The sequence below is a fragment of the Elephas maximus genome, chromosome 16 (genome assembly GCF_024166365.1).
Source record: "Elephas maximus indicus isolate mEleMax1 chromosome 16, mEleMax1 primary haplotype, whole genome shotgun sequence".
Taxonomy (NCBI): Eukaryota; Metazoa; Chordata; class Mammalia; order Proboscidea; family Elephantidae; genus Elephas; species Elephas maximus.
The window spans coordinates 84,223,460-84,241,887 of NC_064834.1; the positions used below are offsets into that span (position 1 = coordinate 84,223,460).

The 18,428-nt window shown below is 38.7% G+C and overlaps 1 protein-coding gene across 1 annotated transcript; it reads right to left on the reverse strand.

Annotated features, from left to right (window-relative positions):
- Positions 1 to 4,461: 4,461 nt before the first annotated feature.
- On the reverse strand, positions 4,462 to 10,049 carry LOC126059436 (putative olfactory receptor 14L1). Its single transcript, XM_049855120.1, has 2 exons — positions 10,013 to 10,049; positions 4,462 to 5,417 (listed from the first exon to the last, which is right to left on the reverse strand). Exons 1-2 carry the CDS (start codon positions 10,047 to 10,049, stop codon positions 4,462 to 4,464), a joined length of 993 nt encoding a protein of 330 aa, XP_049711077.1.
- Positions 10,050 to 18,428: the final 8,379 nt, after the last annotated feature.

Genomic DNA, 18,428 nt, shown 5'->3' on the forward strand with positions numbered 1-18,428 from the left:
GATGATTCCCTGTTTTGAGCATTTTTTTCTTTTTAAAATTAATCTTTATTTGTTTTTGTGATTTCCTTATTTGAGTTGATATCAGGATGTTCTGTTCTGTGACCTTGTGTTGTGTTGGTATCTGATGTTATTGATTTTCTGACCAATTTCCTTCAGTATTCCTTGTAGCTTTGGTTTGGTTTTTGCAAATTCGTTAAGCTTGTGTTTATCTGTAAATGCTTTAATTTCACCTTCCTTTTGACAGAGAGTTGTGCTGGATATATGATCTTTGACTGGCAGTTTTTCTCCTTCAGTGCTCTATATATGTCATCTGATTGCCTTCTCGCCTGCGTAGTTTCTGCTGAGTGGTCTGAACTTATTCTTATTGACTCTCCTTTGTAGGAGACCTTTCTTTTACCCCTGGCTGCTTTTAAAATTTTCTCTTTATCTTTGGTTTTGGCAAGTTTGGTAATAATATATCTTGGTGATTTTCTTTTTGAATCAATCTTATATGGGATTGGATGAGCATCTGGATAGATCTCCTTTCATCTTTCATGATGTCAGGGAAGTTTTCTGCCAACAGATCTTCAACTATTCTCTCTGTATTTTCTGTTATCCCTCCCTGTTCTGGGACTCCAATCACATGCAAGTTATTCTTCTTGATAGAGTCCCACATTAGTCTTAGGGTTTCTTCATTTTTTTTTTAATTCTTTTATCTGATTTTTCTTCAGCTATATTGGTGTCAATTGCCTTAACCCTAACTCTCCCACTCTGCATTCCAATTGCTCGAGTCTGCTCCTCTGACTTCCTATTGACCTGTCTAATTCTGTAATTTTACTGTTAATCTTTTGGATTTCTGAATGCTGTCTCTGCATGGATTCTTGCAGCTTATTAATTTTTCCACTATGTTCTTGAATAATCTTTTTGAGTTCTTCAACTGCTTTATCAGTGTGTTCCTTGGCTTTTTCTGTAGATTGCCTTATTTCATTTCTGAGGTCATCCCTGATGTCCTGAAGCATTCTGTAAATTAGTTTTTTTATACTCTGCATCTGGCAATTGCAGGGTTGTATCTTCATTTGGAAAAGATTTTGATTCTTTAATTTGGGGAGTTGTAGAAATTTTTTTTTTTTTTTTTAGAAGCAATCATGGTCTGCTTCTTTATGTGATTTGATATCGATTGCTGTCTCCAAGCCATCTATAAGATATTGTAATGGTTTATTTTATATTTGCTCACTGAGTCTTATCTTGTTTTGTTTTCTTTCAATATACATAGATGGGCTACTAGATTGCACTGTCTTGATTGTTGTAGCCTTTGAATCACTTATGTCCTATTACCAGCTGGTTTGGGCTGTTACCAGATATATAAGCCTAAGAGTCCATTCACTGTTCTTGAATAGAATCTGATATTGGGTCACCAAGTGTGGTGCAGACTGTCATCTATCCACCTAGAGGAGTAGTGGTGATAGTTGTGTGCACCAGATTCTAGTAGGAGCAGGGCATCACACTCCATGGGTGGCAGGATGCTGACAGGCTTCCCCCAAGTGCCAGTAAGGTAGGTGTGTCTCTATTCCTAAAGCACTTTGTTGGTTGGCTCTGCAGCTGTACCTTATGCACCCAATGCATGTACTTCTACAGATTGGTAGGTGTCACCATCCTCAGGCCCCTAAGGCAGGAGGCTAGGCAGTCTGGGGGGAGCTTCAGCCCTCAGTTCCCCATTGTGGGTCAATGAGGGCTCTATTGAATATGCAGAGATATCATATCTGGGAAACTTGTCTTTCCAGTAATCGGCTAAATTACAGTCAGATCCCTATCAGAATTGCCTTTGCATTATAACAGCCACCTTGTTCCCTGTAGGGATGAAAGCCCAAGACTGTGGATCTCATATGCTTGACTGGAGCTGGTTCTGTATTTTTAGTCCAATTTTGGGAAGTCAGGGAAGGATTCTTGGTCCCTGGGTTTTTTGTAGCTTCTTCTCTCCAGCCAGGAGAACAGGTTAGGAAAAGACAAAAAACAAAAAAAACCTCAAAGCACTTCACTTCTGGCCCAGGAAATTCCAATGTTAATGCAGCTGCCTGGGAAGGGGAGAGGAGGGATCTGGTAGATAGGCGAGAACAGCACCCAGGAATATAGGCAAAGTTACTTATCTTGCTTGGTGAGGACTGTTTTATCTAAGATTCCCAAGGGGCTTTTATCCTGTGTGCATTGGCTGTGTCAAGATTACCCCTGAGTTTCAGGTTCGTGTCCTGTGCATGTGCTGTCTCAGAAGCCGTGGTCAGTTCCTCCACTCCCAGTCCAAAGCCCAGCGACAACGTTCTCCGGCTGGGGCACTGCACTCCAGGCTCCAAAACTAGTCACTGCCTCCCAGTGACTTCTCCTCCTGTCAGCTGCATCACTGTGCTGCCTGCGTGCACTGGCTTTGCTTCCTCCAAGGTCACTTCTGGGGGCTACGGCTGCATCCCCTGTTTGCGCCATCTCAGGGTGCCTTGCTCAACTCCCCTGCGCCCAGTCCAAAGCCCAGCACCAAGGTTTTCTGACTGGGACGCTGGCTCCAGGCTCTGAAAACAGTCACTGCTTCCCTGTGCTTGCTTGTTCTCTCGTTAGCTCCATCAGTGTGCAGCCTGCTTGTGCTTGCTGAGTCTCTACAGAGGTTACCCCAGGGGGCTGGGGTTAGGGCTGTGTCTCGTGCCTGCCCCACCTCAGCAAGCCACTATCAGCCCTACCACTCAGCACCAGGGAACCGTGAGGGCTAAAGGCTGTGGAGCGGGTCGTGGGTTCCAGAAGCGGTCGCTGGTTCAGGGAAGAGCTTTTCACTCACCTTTCACTCAGGTCAACTCTTTAGATCTGTGTTTGATGGTCAGGGTTTGTAGAGTGTCATGTATGTGATCTATTCACTTGTTTTTCCGAGTCTTTGTTGCAAGAGGGATCCGAGGTAGCTTCTACCTAGTCAGCCATCTTGGCCTTGCCTCCAGAAAGAAAATTTTTAATATTTTAATGTGACAATTACAACAATAATTAAGATATTAATTCCTAAAATGATACTGTGCATTATAAAAATAAATACATATGTAGAAAATGCATGAAGGCACTCTTGGGAATGATATATATCAACTATCAGAAAATATCTCCCTCTGGGGAGAAAAATGTGAAGGAATTATGAAGAAGATTTCAGCTAAACATGTAATGATTTATTTATTTTCCAAAAAAAAAAAAAAGAGAGGCCATTTGTTTTCCATTATGTTAGTTCCTTTAACTATCACCGTAAATCCATGTGCATCTTTATTGTTGATCAAAACATTACATACATTATGTCCTGTTTGAGTATCATTACTGGATTCTAAAGAAACCCTGGGAGTGCAAATGTTCAGCACTCAGCTGTTGTAGCTGAAAAGGTGGCAGTTACGACCCACCTAGTGGCCTCATGGAAGAAAGACCTGGTGATCTGCTCCTATAAATATTAAAAAAAAAAAAACAAAAAAATAAATATTACAACCTAGAAAATCCTATAGGACAGTTTTTCTCTGTCACATGGGGTTGCTATGACTCAAAATCAAGTAGATGAATCTAACAAAAACAAGGGACTCCAAAGTACTAGTCTCCAGTTTATTCCATCATGCATTCCTATTGGTGAAAAATACAACAAGCACATGCCATTTTTGTGTGTTTTCAGTTTAGCTATTTATTAATACATGTGAACATGTTCTACTGTGATTAATATACTAAGTACAATATTAAAAAAAAAAAAAGCCATTACCATGAAGTCGATTCCAACTTATAACAACTCTATAGGACAGAGTAGAACAGCCCCATAGAGTTTCCAAGCAGCAGCTGGTGGATTCAAACTGCTGACCTTTTGGTTAGCAGCCGAACTCTTAATCACTGTGACACCAGGGCTCCCTAAGTATGATATAGTGTACAAAAATTTTGATATGAAAATTATTGAAAGCACAAGTTTTAATGTTTTCATACTCCAAATGATCTTTTAGTGAATCCTAGGATTATATTCACCCTACTGTGGAGACTATGGACTGCCAGAAGAACAAACAAATCAATCTTGGAAGAAATACAACTGGAATGCTCCTTAGAAATGAGGATGTCAGTCTTCAGATCACTAGCTTTCGATAACTCTTTAGGAAAGATCAATCTCTAGACAAGGATGCCATGTTAGGTAAACCAGAGGTCAGCAAAAATAAGGGACACGCTCAGTGAGATAGATTAAGACAATAGCCACAGCAATGGACTCAAACATACCAATGATCATGAGAATGGCACAGGACTGGACAATATTTAGTTCTATTAAACATAAGGTCACCATGAATCAGAGCCAACTAGACGGCAACTGGCAACAACAACATGGAGACAATCCCTAGAGGACAGTGGCATTTCAGGAAAGAACCAAGACAAAGTACAGCAATCAATTGAAAAATCTAAGCTTATTAAGCTAACACATTATTTAGAAAAGAGTTCCAGAGTTCTGAGTGGTCTCTAGTCAAAGTACCCATGAAGCATACCACATTGCCTTCTCAGGGCTACCTTCATGTCCTTATTCCTCAGACTGTAGATGATAGGATTCAGGGTGGTGGGTATGACTGTGTAAATCACAGACAGGAGAAGATCTAACACTGAGGGAGAATTTGAAATTGGCTTGACATACGCAATGCTACCAGATATCATAAAGAGTGTTAAAACCAAAAGATGTGGAATGCAGGTAGAAAATGTTTTTGATCTACCCTTCTTGGATGGAATCCTCAGGATGGTAGAAAAAATAGACACATACGAGAAAGCAATGGAAACAAAACAGACTATTACGAGACTTGTAATAAAAACCATGACTCTAATTTCAATAATGATTACTTTGGAATCTAAGAGGCTCAAGAGCTGTGGGATATCACAGAAAAATTTATGTACTACATTGGACCCACAGAAGGGTAATGAGAATGTTGTTGCCACATGCATGAACCCACATATCATCCCACTGAGCCATGACATGACCATCATCCTCACACAGGCGCCTCGGTTCATGATGACCTCATAGTGTAAGGGCTGGCAGATGGCCATATAGCGATCATGGGACATCACCGTAAGGATGGCTATCTCAGTAGATGCCAAGTCAATAAAAAAGAAGACTTGTATAGCACACCCAAAGAAAGAAATAGAGGTTTTATGGGTTAAGGAATTGACAATGGATTTGGGAACTGTGACAGAGATGTAGCAAATATCTAAGAAAGATAAGTATCTCAAAAAGAAATACACCGGTGTTTGGAGGTGGCCATCCAGAGCAGTAAGCATGGTTAAAAGATTCCCCATGAGAGCTGCCAGGTAAACAAATAAGAAAAGAACAGTATGTAAGATCTGAACCTTCAAGGAGTCTGAAAATCCCATCAGGACAAATTCTGTAACTTCAGTCCTGTTTAGACCATTTGTTGTTATTCCTTTTCTTCCTATAAAAATAATAGAGTAGAAAGAAAATTAGATTCAGATAAGTTAAATGTGGCTACTCAAAATTATGTTTCTGAAGCAACTCATCTATCACTCAGATGAAACATCAGTGCAATGTTTCTAAACCTGTATCTCAGTGACAGTGTAGTGCTTTGTACAGAACATATTCTCAGTAAACATGCCTTGGCATCAAATGTGTGAAGAAGAGATACAATTAAAATGCAAAACAAAGGGGAAGGGTGATAACAACCATGAAGTAATCAACAACAAAGAAGATATAGTAATAATAAAAGTAGAGAGGATTGCATACATGCTTGGAGAAAAAGTGAATCTTGATTTTTTTTAATATTATCCCCATCCATTTAACTTGCATAATTATTTTGAAACTTATTATTTGCCCCCTCTGTATTTAAGCATAGCACTGAAAATAATTTGCCATCATTCCCTCTAATTTTAGTAAAATAAAGGCAAAGTGATATTAGCAATGTGGAAAAGAAATCTCATTTTATAACTATGCAGAGAGATAGTACTTACAACCTTATTGGACAAAATCAAGAGTCATTTACTAAGTACTTTCCGTAATAGCAATAATGATAACTCCAAGAGTAGAGCATTTCATAAGAAACAGTTCTATAATAATTCAAAACTTACACAACCTAATGAACTTAGTGCAGTAAAATATTACCTGGAATCTGATGTGATAAATCCACTAGTGACATTGGATTCCACCTAGGAGATCCTGCTTTGTGTTGTTGCGAGACACGGGTTGTCCCAGATTTCTAAATAGCCAGGAGGTCCTTACTAAAAGGGAGTCAAACACTGGTAGTAACTACTCCGTGAATATCACTCTTTCCAGTCTGAGCCTGAACATGTTAGATGCTCCTACAGTATGAGTACATTGGAAGTAGTTTTACTACTTACAAAAGAAGCAGATAGCACACCACAACAAACGCAGATACATATGTGAGCATTCCCCTGACTTGAGAAGACTCTCTGGGAGGAGATGATGACTCTTCTATGCATACCCCACTTTGTACATTATATGAGGGACTTAGGGGGGCCTACTTTCTGCTGTTCTCCCCAGTCCAGGCAGGCTTATTTAGGTAGGCTGAAAACTTCTATCAATGCTGTACCAAGAATCATAGTTGAGGGATTCCTAAAGGGACAGTTTCACAAGTCTCTTCCAGCTGCCTTCTGGAAAGTGACTCGGTGAGAACTCTTCTATGCATGTCTCCACTTGACATACTGGATGAAGAACTCTGAGGTCCTTTCCCCAGCTATTTTTATACCCATCAAAGCTTACATGACCCACTGCATATCCACCTGATCACTGGAAGAGTGGGTGGTCGGACATGTTGGCACCAAACCAGAAAAGTATCTTTTTAACCCTGCTGCCCAATATCAGGCCTCAGGGCAGAGGGCGTGGGGGAATAGGGTGTAGCCTCATAATGCCCCCTATCTTCCAAAGGTCTGTTGCCAAAGTGATGAGTTGGGAAATCCCAATACATTTACACATGTTTAAGTGTTGTTTGGCTCTTTTAGAAAGACAAGGACACCTTGGATTGCTGAGAAATTCCAAGGGCTATTTTCAGAAATAAGAGAAAAAAGGCCAAACCAAGTTCATTTTCCCACAGTTGTTAAAGAAGGCTGGGAGAAGGTATATCTGAGTGGGCTCTGTTGTGGAGAAAAACTTAAATGCTGTTTCAAGTTAAAACAGGTTTATTAGGGGTTTAAAACAATTGCAATTGGGAAATTACAAAGCCCATTGAAAATGGAACCAGGTAATCCTGGGGCAATTTCCTCATACAAGCATTCTTATGGGGTGAAAAGAGGAACCAAACCACAGAGAGGGCAATTACAGGAAAATCAATGAATATTGTAATAATCACACTCTGACTGGTTGCTGATTATTAATTGTGTAGTTAATGATTACAGATAGTTTCACAGGATGCTTAGATCGTGGTCACAAGATGCTTACATGTATTTTTTTGTCTATCTTGCAAAAATATCTTGTTGGCAACAGCACCCACACAACACCCTTCCTGAGTATTTTGAGGGGTGTAGTATGTCACTTGGTTAAGACCCCTCAGGTATATGGTTTTGTTACCACAATTTCGCGAGTTAGCGCCGCCTGTCGCAAACAGCTAATTCTTGAGACAGGGTGAGGTGGGTAGCAAGAGCTTTATTATATATATTGATACATGGAGACCGGGGGGAATGATCTCCTTCTAAACCTGTCTGTCTCAGAAAACTGGAGGCAAGCTGGGGTTTTATAGGGAAAAGAGGCATGGGTTTTAGGAACTTATAGAATGTCCATTTTCTTTCCATGTGGTCTCAGTGGTCACATCTCAAACATGTTGATCTTTTCCTGCCATTGTCCCATCACCCCAGGGGGTGACTGGTGCCATCCTGGTGAACATCGTCCTGTTTGACAGGCTTAGATCGGTATCACTCGTTTTTCCACGGTCTTCGGGGAAACATTGGTTAACTTTTAACTTTTAGAGGAGCTAACAGCAAAATCATACTTGGAGACGGAGACAGGCTACGGAAGGGAAAATAATGGTGCAGGTTCTGTTCAGGATAGGGCTGAGCAGCCTGTTCCAGTTTCACATCCTAGTTTTGACCACCAGGGAAAAACTTGTTTTTCTCAAAAAACATAGCTGTTAGTCTAGAAATCCAGATTAAAATCAGGTGTTAGGGTGATTTAGGAAATAATATTGGAGTCATTATTCCCTGTCCTTGAGCATAGGGAATGTGACCCAACTGGAGCTGGACTCACGAGGATTCATAAGGACACATCAACTGGGCACCGAGGTACAAAGACATTAGCTAGGATAGTCTTGGAAAATATCTTTTAGAGAATCTTCCAGATAAGCCAATAAAACAGAGCACAAAAGAGTTTCCACTCTTACCTTTTTCTATTAGCATTTAGTGAATAGAAAATTTGTTGGACTAATGAAGACCCTCCTGACTGTCCTTACTGAAGCCTGTACCAAAGATTGTTAAGAAAGACAGTCCAAAATGTAGGGTCACAGTTTTTAGCCAAACTGTGAATAGGTGAAGCTTTCAATGATTTTGCCCATTTGTAATGTTAGTATATACTGATGATTCTGTAACATTCCCTGCACTCGGGCAGACATGACTTTAGCAGCAGGCTTGTCCATTTTCCCATTCTTGCTTATTCTGTAGTATTTCCTTGGACTCGGGCAGATGTGCCTCTAGCAGCATGCTTGTCCATTTCCCATTTTTGTCCTGTAATATTTCCTTGGACTTGTACAGACATGGTTCTGACAGTATGCTTGTCTGATTCCCACTTTTGCCTTTTTGAATACATGCTGAATAAAACTTCCTTTTTGCTTTACTAAACTTTGTGATGTTTTTCCCCTACAACAAGTGTCAGCATATTATGCCTCTGCCTCACTGAGGACACTGAAAGTTGTCTTTTCCTGAGACAGCTCTGAGGAGTATTTTGCCAGATAATGTTTAGATTGGCATTTTATAAATGAGAACCACACAGGAAAAGGCAGCTGGACAAAAGTATTCATGGTATGATCAGGTTATGTGCGTGGATTGGCTAGAAAATAGATTGCTGATTCAGATCCATCTAACCTTTTTGCTCTATGTCCTAGTCTTCAGAGTTTATCTTCAATACTGAAATAAAACAAGGAATATAGAGCATGTATTCCAGACGTCTAAACTTTTTGAGCAATTTCAATCCTAAGTCTTTCCTAAGGTCTATCTCCTACTTCATCTGGTATTTTTTGTCTTTTTATTGTAGTAAAATGGCATCTGGGTTTAGCTCCTGGGCATCTATAGTGTGTCAAGCCAAACTCTCAAATAGATTTTCTCCTTATCAATTTATGTAGCAATATTTCATATACAATAAAAAAAAAACGGTATCAATTTAAATTCAACAACTTAATGAGTTGTTAGGAGTTGTATATACGTCCACAAAACGACCATCTCAATCAGGACACAAAACATTTCCAGCATACCCAAAACATTTCTCATACCTATTGTAGATTCACTGTCCTTTCACCACTCCCCACTCTAGACGACTGTCATAGGTGGAATTGTGTCCGCCCAAAATATCTGACAACTTAGCTGAGCCATGAGTCCAAGTATTGTGTGATTGTCCTCCATTTTATATGATGTCCCTGTATGTTGTAAATCCTATCACTATGATGAGATGAGATGGATTAGTGGCAGTTATATTGATGAGATCTACAAGATTAGATAGTGTCTTAAGCCAATCTTTCTGAGACATAAAAGAGAGAAGTGAGCAGAGAGACAGGGGGAACTCATACCACCAAGAAAGCAGTGCCGGAGCAGAGCGGGTCCTTTGGACCCAGGGTCCCTGTGCCTGAGAAGCTCCTCAACCAAGTGTATACTTGCTCACTTCCAGATCCCTAGCCCACTATCACACAAATGAAATAAATCTGTGCAGATTTTAAATTATCCATGGTTCTTTTCCTTTAAACTTTATCAGACAAGGATATGTGATTCTGTCTGTGCAATTTCTTGATTGAACAATAAAATAACATTTTTACAGTTTTATTTCCCAGAGTTATGGTATATTACTTTAACTAAAAATTACTGCATGGTATGGGCTGATTTCTGCTGAGCTTGGCCATTAAACAACTTCAGTAGGTTCACAATTTCAAGCTCCTCTTTCTTTTTATGATCAAAATTTAAATCAGATAAAAAATTTTAAAATGTCTTGATCTCATAATGTAGATTAAGTTCTTAAATCAAAATTACAAATATCTTCCACTTCTTCCTGGCATGGAAAGATAAACTTGGTGGGTATTCCATCTGGCTTCAATTTAGCTATGATTAACAATCTCTGTAGTAAAATGGTGGTTAATAACTAAGATATAGTAAGAGAAACTTTTCATATTTCTGAAGCCTCTGAAGACAAGGTTGTTTATATTTCAAATATGTCCTTTGTGGACAACTAGCAAAGTAGGCCTTTGATTAATCCCAGTAGATAGCAACACCTTTCATTTTTTTGTGACATGTGATAAAACTAAAAAGAGAATTAATTGAATAGTATAATTTTCCACACACCCAGAAGTTCAGTTAGGTGGAACACTTGTTTGGAAAGTGAAAGGGGGAACAATCAATCATTATATTTGCAAAACAGCCATAAACCCAACTGGAGAAAACTAGATTCAGATCCTTAATATTTTCTAATAGTCTCTCCTCATGGTTATATTCTTGCCCTACTCACAGCCCTTCCTATTCCAAATCCATTCGTTACATAAAGAGTACATTTCCAAAATACAAAGCTTCTTGTGATATTCTTGATCTTAACAACCTTCAGCATATTTCTTTGCTATTAAAAGCAAAACTTACTAACATAGCCTATACACTTAAATATTCTCACTGTTATCCAGCACACTTTCTCATTTAATCCCCTTCCTTTCTCGTTTTCCACATGGATTGAATGCCCATTTTGATTACCATCTTCTGTAGATCACTGCTGTTCAAATGTTTTCCTTATTTTAATTTTTTAAATCAATATGTAGGAATTATGTAGACATTATGAATACTAATTCATTGTTATTGAAATGGGTTGTAGATATTTTCTTCCCATTTGTGGTTTGCCATTTCTTTAAAATGTTTTTGATAAAGGAATTCTCAATTTTACTGTATTTTTTATGTGAATCCCTCACTTAGTTGCTTCTTTGTTTTGTTTTGTATTTTGCATATAAGTCCCTGTCCCCATAAATTCAGAAATCTCAATTGGAGAACTGGACAGATGTAGACTCGGACCAGCTGGTGCTTAAGGAAACTACCATGAGCTTGCCCTGCACCCCAATACCTCATCCTCAGCCTGCAAGGCTGCCTGGGTCTCCAAAAGGCCTAATGTCTTCCTGACTGCCCAAGGACCTCGCCTAAATGTCCAGCCTTTGGGTTCTGCCAGCTCAGCACACACCCTTACCATGCCTTCACTCCACCAGAATACAGACACCAACCCGGTCAGCACAGCAGTTAGTAGAACTCTGGGCCCTCTCTGTCCCTTAGTAAGGAACTGTCTCAAAGTTGCCATAAGAAATAGTATGGTCTTCACACAATGTCCAAATCACACAATGTCCTGTTTCACAGAACTTAAGTGAGGCATGACTGTAATCTGCTTTGTTGTCTTCTAATATTTTTAGAGTTTTGTCTTTGATATGTAGTAATTTTAAATCATCTAGAATTGATTTCTATGAATACCGTGAGGTAGGAGTTGAATGTAATATAATTTTTAATCTTTGTATGAATAAACAATTTTGTGGTACAATTATTATTGTCCCTTCTTTTTGCTGGTCTCTAATAAAAAATTTGGACTTGTTTCTGAGCACTCTCTTCACATCCATTGGTCTGTCATTCAATCCATGATCTAATACTGTACTACATCAATCTCTATAGGTTGGTGATGACATGCAAAAAATAATATCTTGCTATCAGGTAGAGCAAAATAATATATAGATAATGATTTATTCTCTAGAGAGTGCTTTCCATATTTTGGGCCTTGGTAATTCCATTCGTATTTTAGAATCAACTTTCAACACAGTATCTTTATTCATATTGATTGGGATAATATATGAAGCTGTAGATCAATTTGGGGAAAATGATAAAACTTACACTGAGTTTTCTAAAACATGATGGAGTTATACTTATCCATTTATTTAGATATACTTTAATAATCTTCACATTTTCAAAGTTTGTGAATAAAGTTATTATACAAATTATACTAGATTTGTATGTGTTGTGGTTTTTAGGTGTTGTTGAGTCAGTTCTGACTCATAGAGCCCCTATGCACAACAGAACTTAACACTGCCTCGTCCTGAGCCATTCTCATGATTGTTATTATGCTTGAGCCCATTGCTGCAGCCACTGTGTCAACCCATCTAGATGAATGTCTTCCTCTTTTTCACTGACCTTCTACTTTACCAAGCATGATATCCTTCTCCAGCAACTAATCCCTCTTGATAATATGTCCCAAGTATTTGAAACGAAGTCTCACCATTCTTACTTCTAAGGAGCATTCTGGCTGTACTTCTTTTTTTTTTCTTTTTATTAACTTTTGTTGAGCTTCAAGTGAACGTTTACAAATCAAGCCAGACTGTCACATTTAAGTTTATATACACCTTACTCCATACTCCCCCTAATGAGTCAGCCCTTCCAGTCTCTCCTTTCGTGACAATTTTGCCAGTTTCCGACTCTCTCTATCTTCCCATCCCCCCTCCAGACAGGAGATGCCAACACAGTCTCAAGTGTCCACCTGATATAATTAGCTCACTCTTCATCAGCATCTCTCTCCTACCCACTGTCCAGTCCCTTTCATTTCTGATGAGCTGTCTTCGGGAATGGTTCCTGTCCTGGGCCAACAGAAGGTTTGGGGACCATGACCACTGGGATTCCTCTAGTCTCAGTCAGACCATAAAGTATGGTCTTTTGCTGAGAATTTGAGGTCTACATCCCACTGATCTCCTGCTCCGTCAGGGGTTCTCTGTTGTGCTCCCTGTCAGGGCAGTCATCTGTTGTGGCCGGGCACCAACTAGTTCTTCTGGTCTCAGGGTGATGTAGGTCTCTGGTTCATGTGGCCCTTTCTGTCTCTTGGGCTCTTAGTTGTCGTGTGACCTTGGTGTTCTTCATTCTCCTTTGATCCAGGTGGGTCGAGACCAATTGATGCATCTTAGATGGCCGCTTGTTAGCATTTAAGACCCCAGATGCCACATTTCAAAGTGGGATGCAGAATGTTTTCACAATAGAATTATTTTACCAAATGACTTAGAAGTCCCCTTAAACCATGGTCCCCAAACCCCCGCCCTTGCTCCGCTGACCTTTGAAGCATTCAGTTTATCCTGGAAACTTCTTTGCTTTTAGTCCAGTCCAGTTGAGCTGATCTTCCATGCATTGAGTATTGTCCTTCCCTTCACCTAAAACAGTTCTTATCTACTAACTAATCAGTAAAAAACCCTCTCCCACCCTCCCTCCCTCTCCCCCTCGTAACCACAAAAGTATGTGTTCTTCTCAGTTTATACTATTTCTCAAGATCTTATAATAGTGGTCTCATAGAATATTTGTCCTTATGCCTCTGATTAATTTCGCTCAGCATAATGCCTTCCAGGTTCCTCCATGTTATGAAATGTTTCACAGATTTGTCACTGTTCTTTATCGATGCATAGTATTCCATTGTGTGAATATACCACAATTTTTTTAACCATTCATCCGTAGATGGACACCTTGTTTGCTTCCAGCTTTTTGCTATTGTAAACAGAGCTGCAATAAACATGGGTGTGCATATATCTGTTTGAGTGAAGGCTCTTATTTCTCTAATGTATATTCCGAGGAGTGGGATTTCTGGGTTGTATGGTAGTTCTATTTCTAACTGTTTAAGATAAAGCCAGATAGATTTCCAAAGTGGTTGTACCATTTTACATTCCCACCAGCAGTGTATAAGAGTTCCAATCTCTCCGCAGCCTCGCCAACATTTATTATTTTGTGTTTTTTGGATTAATGCCAGCCTTGTTGGAGTGAAATAGAATCTGATCGTAGTTTTAGTTTGCATTTCTCTAATGGCTAATGATCAGGAGCATTTTCTCATGTATCTGTTAGCTGCCTGAGTATTTTCTTTAGTGAAGTGTGTGTTCATATCCTTTGCCCACTTTTTGACTGGGTTGTTTGTCTTTTTGTGGTTGGGTTTTGACAGAATCATATAGATTTTAGAGATCAGGTGCTGGTCAGAGATGTCATAGCTGAAAATTCTTTCCCAGTCTGTAGGTGGTCTTTTTACTCTTTTGGTGAAGTCTTTAGATGAGCATAGGTGTTTGATTTTTAGGAGCTCCCAGTTATCTGGTTTCTCTTCGTCATTTTTGGTAATGTTTTGTATTCTGTTTATGCCTTGTATTAGGGCTCCTAAAGTTGTCCCTATTTTTTCTTCCATGATCTTTATCGTTTTAGTCTTTATGTTTAGGTCTAACTCCACTTGGAGTTAGTTTTTGTGCTTGGTGTGAGGTATGGGTCCTGTTTCATTCTTTTGCAGATGGATATCCAGTTATGCCAGCACCATTTGTTAAAAAGACTATCTTTTCCCCAATTAACTGACCCTGGGCCTTTGTCAAATATCAGCTGCTCATATGTGGATGGATTTATATCTGGGTTCTCAATTCTGTTCCACTGGTCTATGTGCCTGTTGTTGTAACAGTACCGGGCTATTTTGACTACTGTGGCTGTATAATAGGTTCTGAAATCAGGTAGAGTAAGGCCTCCCACTTTCTTCTTCTTTTTCAGTAATGCTTTGCTTATCCGAGGCTCCTTTCCCTTCTATATGAAGTTGATGATTTGTTTCTCTATCACCTTAAAAAATGACATTAGAATTTGGATCGGAAGTGCATTGTATGTATAGATGGCTTTTGGTAGAATAGACAGTTTTACAATGTTGTCTTCCTATCCATGAGCAAGGTATGTTTTTCCACTTAAGTATGTCCGTTTTAATTTCTTGTAGTAGAGCTGTGTAGTTTTCTTTGTATAGGTCTTTTACATCCTTGGTAAGATTTATTCCTAAGTATTTTATCTTCTTGGGGGCTACTGTGAATGGTATGGATTTGGTGATTTCCTCTTCGATGTTCTTTTTGCTGATGTAGAGGAATCCAAGTGATTTTTGTATGTTTATCTTATAACCTGAGACTCTGCCAAACTCTTCTATAAGTTTCAGTAGTTTTCTGGAGGATACCCTGGCTGTACTTCTTATAAGACAGATTTGTTTTTTCTTTTGGCAGTCCATGGTATATTCAATATTCATCATCAACACCATAATTCAAAGGCATCGATTCTTTTTTGGTCTTCCTTATTCATTGCCCAACTTTCGCATGCATATGAGGCAATTGAATACACCTTGGCTTGGGTCAGACACACCTTAGTCCTTAAAGTGACATCTTTGCCTTTTAACACTTTAAAGAAGTCTTTTGCACCAGACTTGCCCAACGCAATGCTTCATTTCATTCCTTGGTTGCTGCTTCCAGTGGTGTTGATTGTGTGTACCTTTAGAGGTACAAGCACTGGGTGCCTAAGGTACAGCTGCAGAGCCCACCCACCAGGGCACTGTAGAGAACAGAGATGCTCCTACCTCACTGGCACTTGGGGGAAGGCTGTCAGCACCCTGCCCTACTCAGAGTGTGGCCCTCTGCCGCTACCAGAAACCAGTGCATACAACCATTACCACTACTCTTCTAAGATAGTAGGTGACAGCCAATGCCACACACTAGGTGACCCACTATCAGGACACCTAAGCTGATTCTATTCAAGAATAGGGAATGGACTCATAGGCTCATATACCTGGTAACAGCTCAAACCAGCTGTTAACAGGACATAAGTGTTTCAAAGGCTCCAACCATCAAGTTAACATACTCTAGTAGCCCATCTGGGTGTATTGAAACAAAACAAAAGAAGAAGATAAGACTCAGTGAGCAAATATAAAATAAATCATTACAATAACTTATACATGGCTCAGAGACAGCACTCAATATCAAATCACATAAAGAAGCAGGCCATGATTGCTTCTACAAACCCCCAAATCAAAGAATCAAAACCATTTCCAGAAGAAGACACATTTCCAGAGTTGCCAGATGTAGAATATACAAAACTAATATACAGAATGCTTCAAGACATCAGGGATGACCTCAGAAATGAAATAAGGCAATCTATAGAAAAAGCCGAGGAACACACAGATAAAGCAGTTGAAAAAAATCGAAAAGATTATTCAAGAACATAGTGAAAATTTAATAAGTTGCAAGAATCCATAGAGAGGCAGCATTCAGAAATTGAAAAGATTAACAATAAAATTACAGAATTACAACTCGACAGGAAGTCAGAGAAGCAGAATCAAGAAACTGGAATGCAGAATTGGGGAGACAGAGGATAAGGCAATTAGCAAAAATATATTAGAAGAAAAATCAGATAAAAGAATTTAAAAAAATGAAGAAACCCTAAGAATCATGTGGAACTCTACCAAGAAGAATAGCTTCCGTGTGATTGGAGTTTCAGAACAGGGAGGGATAACAGAAAATACAGAGAGAATAGTTGAAGATTTGTTGGCAGAAAACTTCCCTGGCGTCATGAAAGATGAAAGGATTTCTATCCAAGATGCTCATTGAATCCCATACAAGATAGATCCCAAAAGAAAATCACCAAGATATATTATCATCAAACTTGCCAAAACCAAAGATAAAGAGAAAATTTTAAAAGCAGCCAGGGATAAACGAAAAGTTACATACAAAAAAAAAAAAAAAAAAAAAAAATTTTTTTTTTTTAAAAAGAGAATCAATAAGATTAAGTTCAGACTACTCAGCAGAAGCCATTCAGGCAAGAAGGCAATGGGATGACATATATACAGCACTGAAGGAGAAAAACTGCCAGCCAAGAATCATATATCCAGCAAAACTCTCTCTCATATATGAAGGTGAAATTAAGACAATTACAGATTAACACAAGCTTAGAGAATTTGCAGAAACCAAAGCAAAGCTACAAGAATTACTAAAGGAAATTCTTTGGTCAGAAAATCAGTAATATCAGATACCAACACAACACAAGGCCACAGAACCGAACATCCTGATATCAACCCAGATAGGGAAATCACAAAAACAAAATAAGATCAATTTAAAAAAATGCTCAAAACAGGGAATCATTGATATCAGTGTGTACAAGATTACAACAATCAAAAAAGAGAGACTAAATATAGGAGGCATAGATCTTCCATATGGAGAGGAAACCAAGGTGATATAGGGTGATACAAGTCAGGTTTTTACTTAAAAAACAGGAGTAAATAATACAGTAACCACAAAGAGGTCTAACAATTCCATATTTCAAAACAAAAACCAAGAAAACATAACGATTCAGCAAAAATAAATTCAAATACAATGAAAACAAGGAACATACAATTTACAAAGAAAAACTTCTGAGCACAAAAAAGTAAAATGAAATTGTCAACAACACACACAAAAAGGCATCAAAATGATAGCGCTAAACTCATACTTATCTATAATTACGCTGAATGTAAATGGTCTACATGAACCAATAAAGAGACAGAGAGTGGCAAATAGGATAAAAAAAAAATTTGCAATCCAGCTATACACTGCCTACAAGAGACACACCTTAGAATTAGAGACACAAACAAACAAAAACTCAAAGGATGGAAAAAATATATCAAGCAAACAGCAATCAAAAAAGAGCAGGAGTGCCAATATTTATTTCTGACAAAATAGGCTTTAAAGTTAAATCCTCCACCAAGGATAAAGAAGGACACTACCAAATGATTGAAGGGACAATTTACCAGGAAGATATAACCGTGTTGTTAAATTTTTATGTAAAACAAACTCTAACAGCATTGAAAAGGGAGATAGACACCTCCAAAATTATAGTAGGAGACTTCGACATACCACTTTTGGAGAAGGACAGGATATTCAGTAAAACCTCAATAAAGACATGGAAGATCTAATTGCCACAATCAACCAACTTGACCTCATAGACTTATACAGAACAGTCAACCCAGCAACTGCAAAGTATACTCTCTTTTCTAGTGCACCTGGAACATTCTCTAGAATAGACCACATATTAGGTCATAAAACAAACCTTTGCAGAATCCAAAACATTGAAAAATTACAAAGCATCTTCTCAGACCACAAGGCCATAAAAGTAGAAATGAATAACAGAAAAATCAGGGAAAAGAAATCAAATACTTGGAAACTGAACAATATCCTGCTTAAAAAAGACTGGGTTATAGAAGACATTAAGGAGGGAATAAAGAAATTCATAGAATCCATTGAGACTGAAAACACTTCCTATCAGAACCTTTGGGACACAGTGAAAGCAGTGCTCGGAGGTCAATTTATATCAATAAATGCACACATACAAAAAGAAGAAAGAGCCAAAATCAAAGAACTGTCCCTACAACTTGAACAAATAGAAAGAGAGGAACAAAAGAAACCCTGAAGCACCAGAAGAAAAAAAACAATAAAAACTAG

Bases quoted from the DNA above. Each gene is read 5' to 3' on its own strand.
- LOC126059436 (XM_049855120.1), bottom strand. From the start codon at position 10,049: ATGGCCAAGCTCAGCAGAAATCAGCCCATACCATGCA. The intron at 5,418-10,012 runs GTAATTTTTAGT...TTATTTTTATAG, and splicing joins AAATCAGCCCATACCATGCA to GAAGAAAAGGAATAACAACA.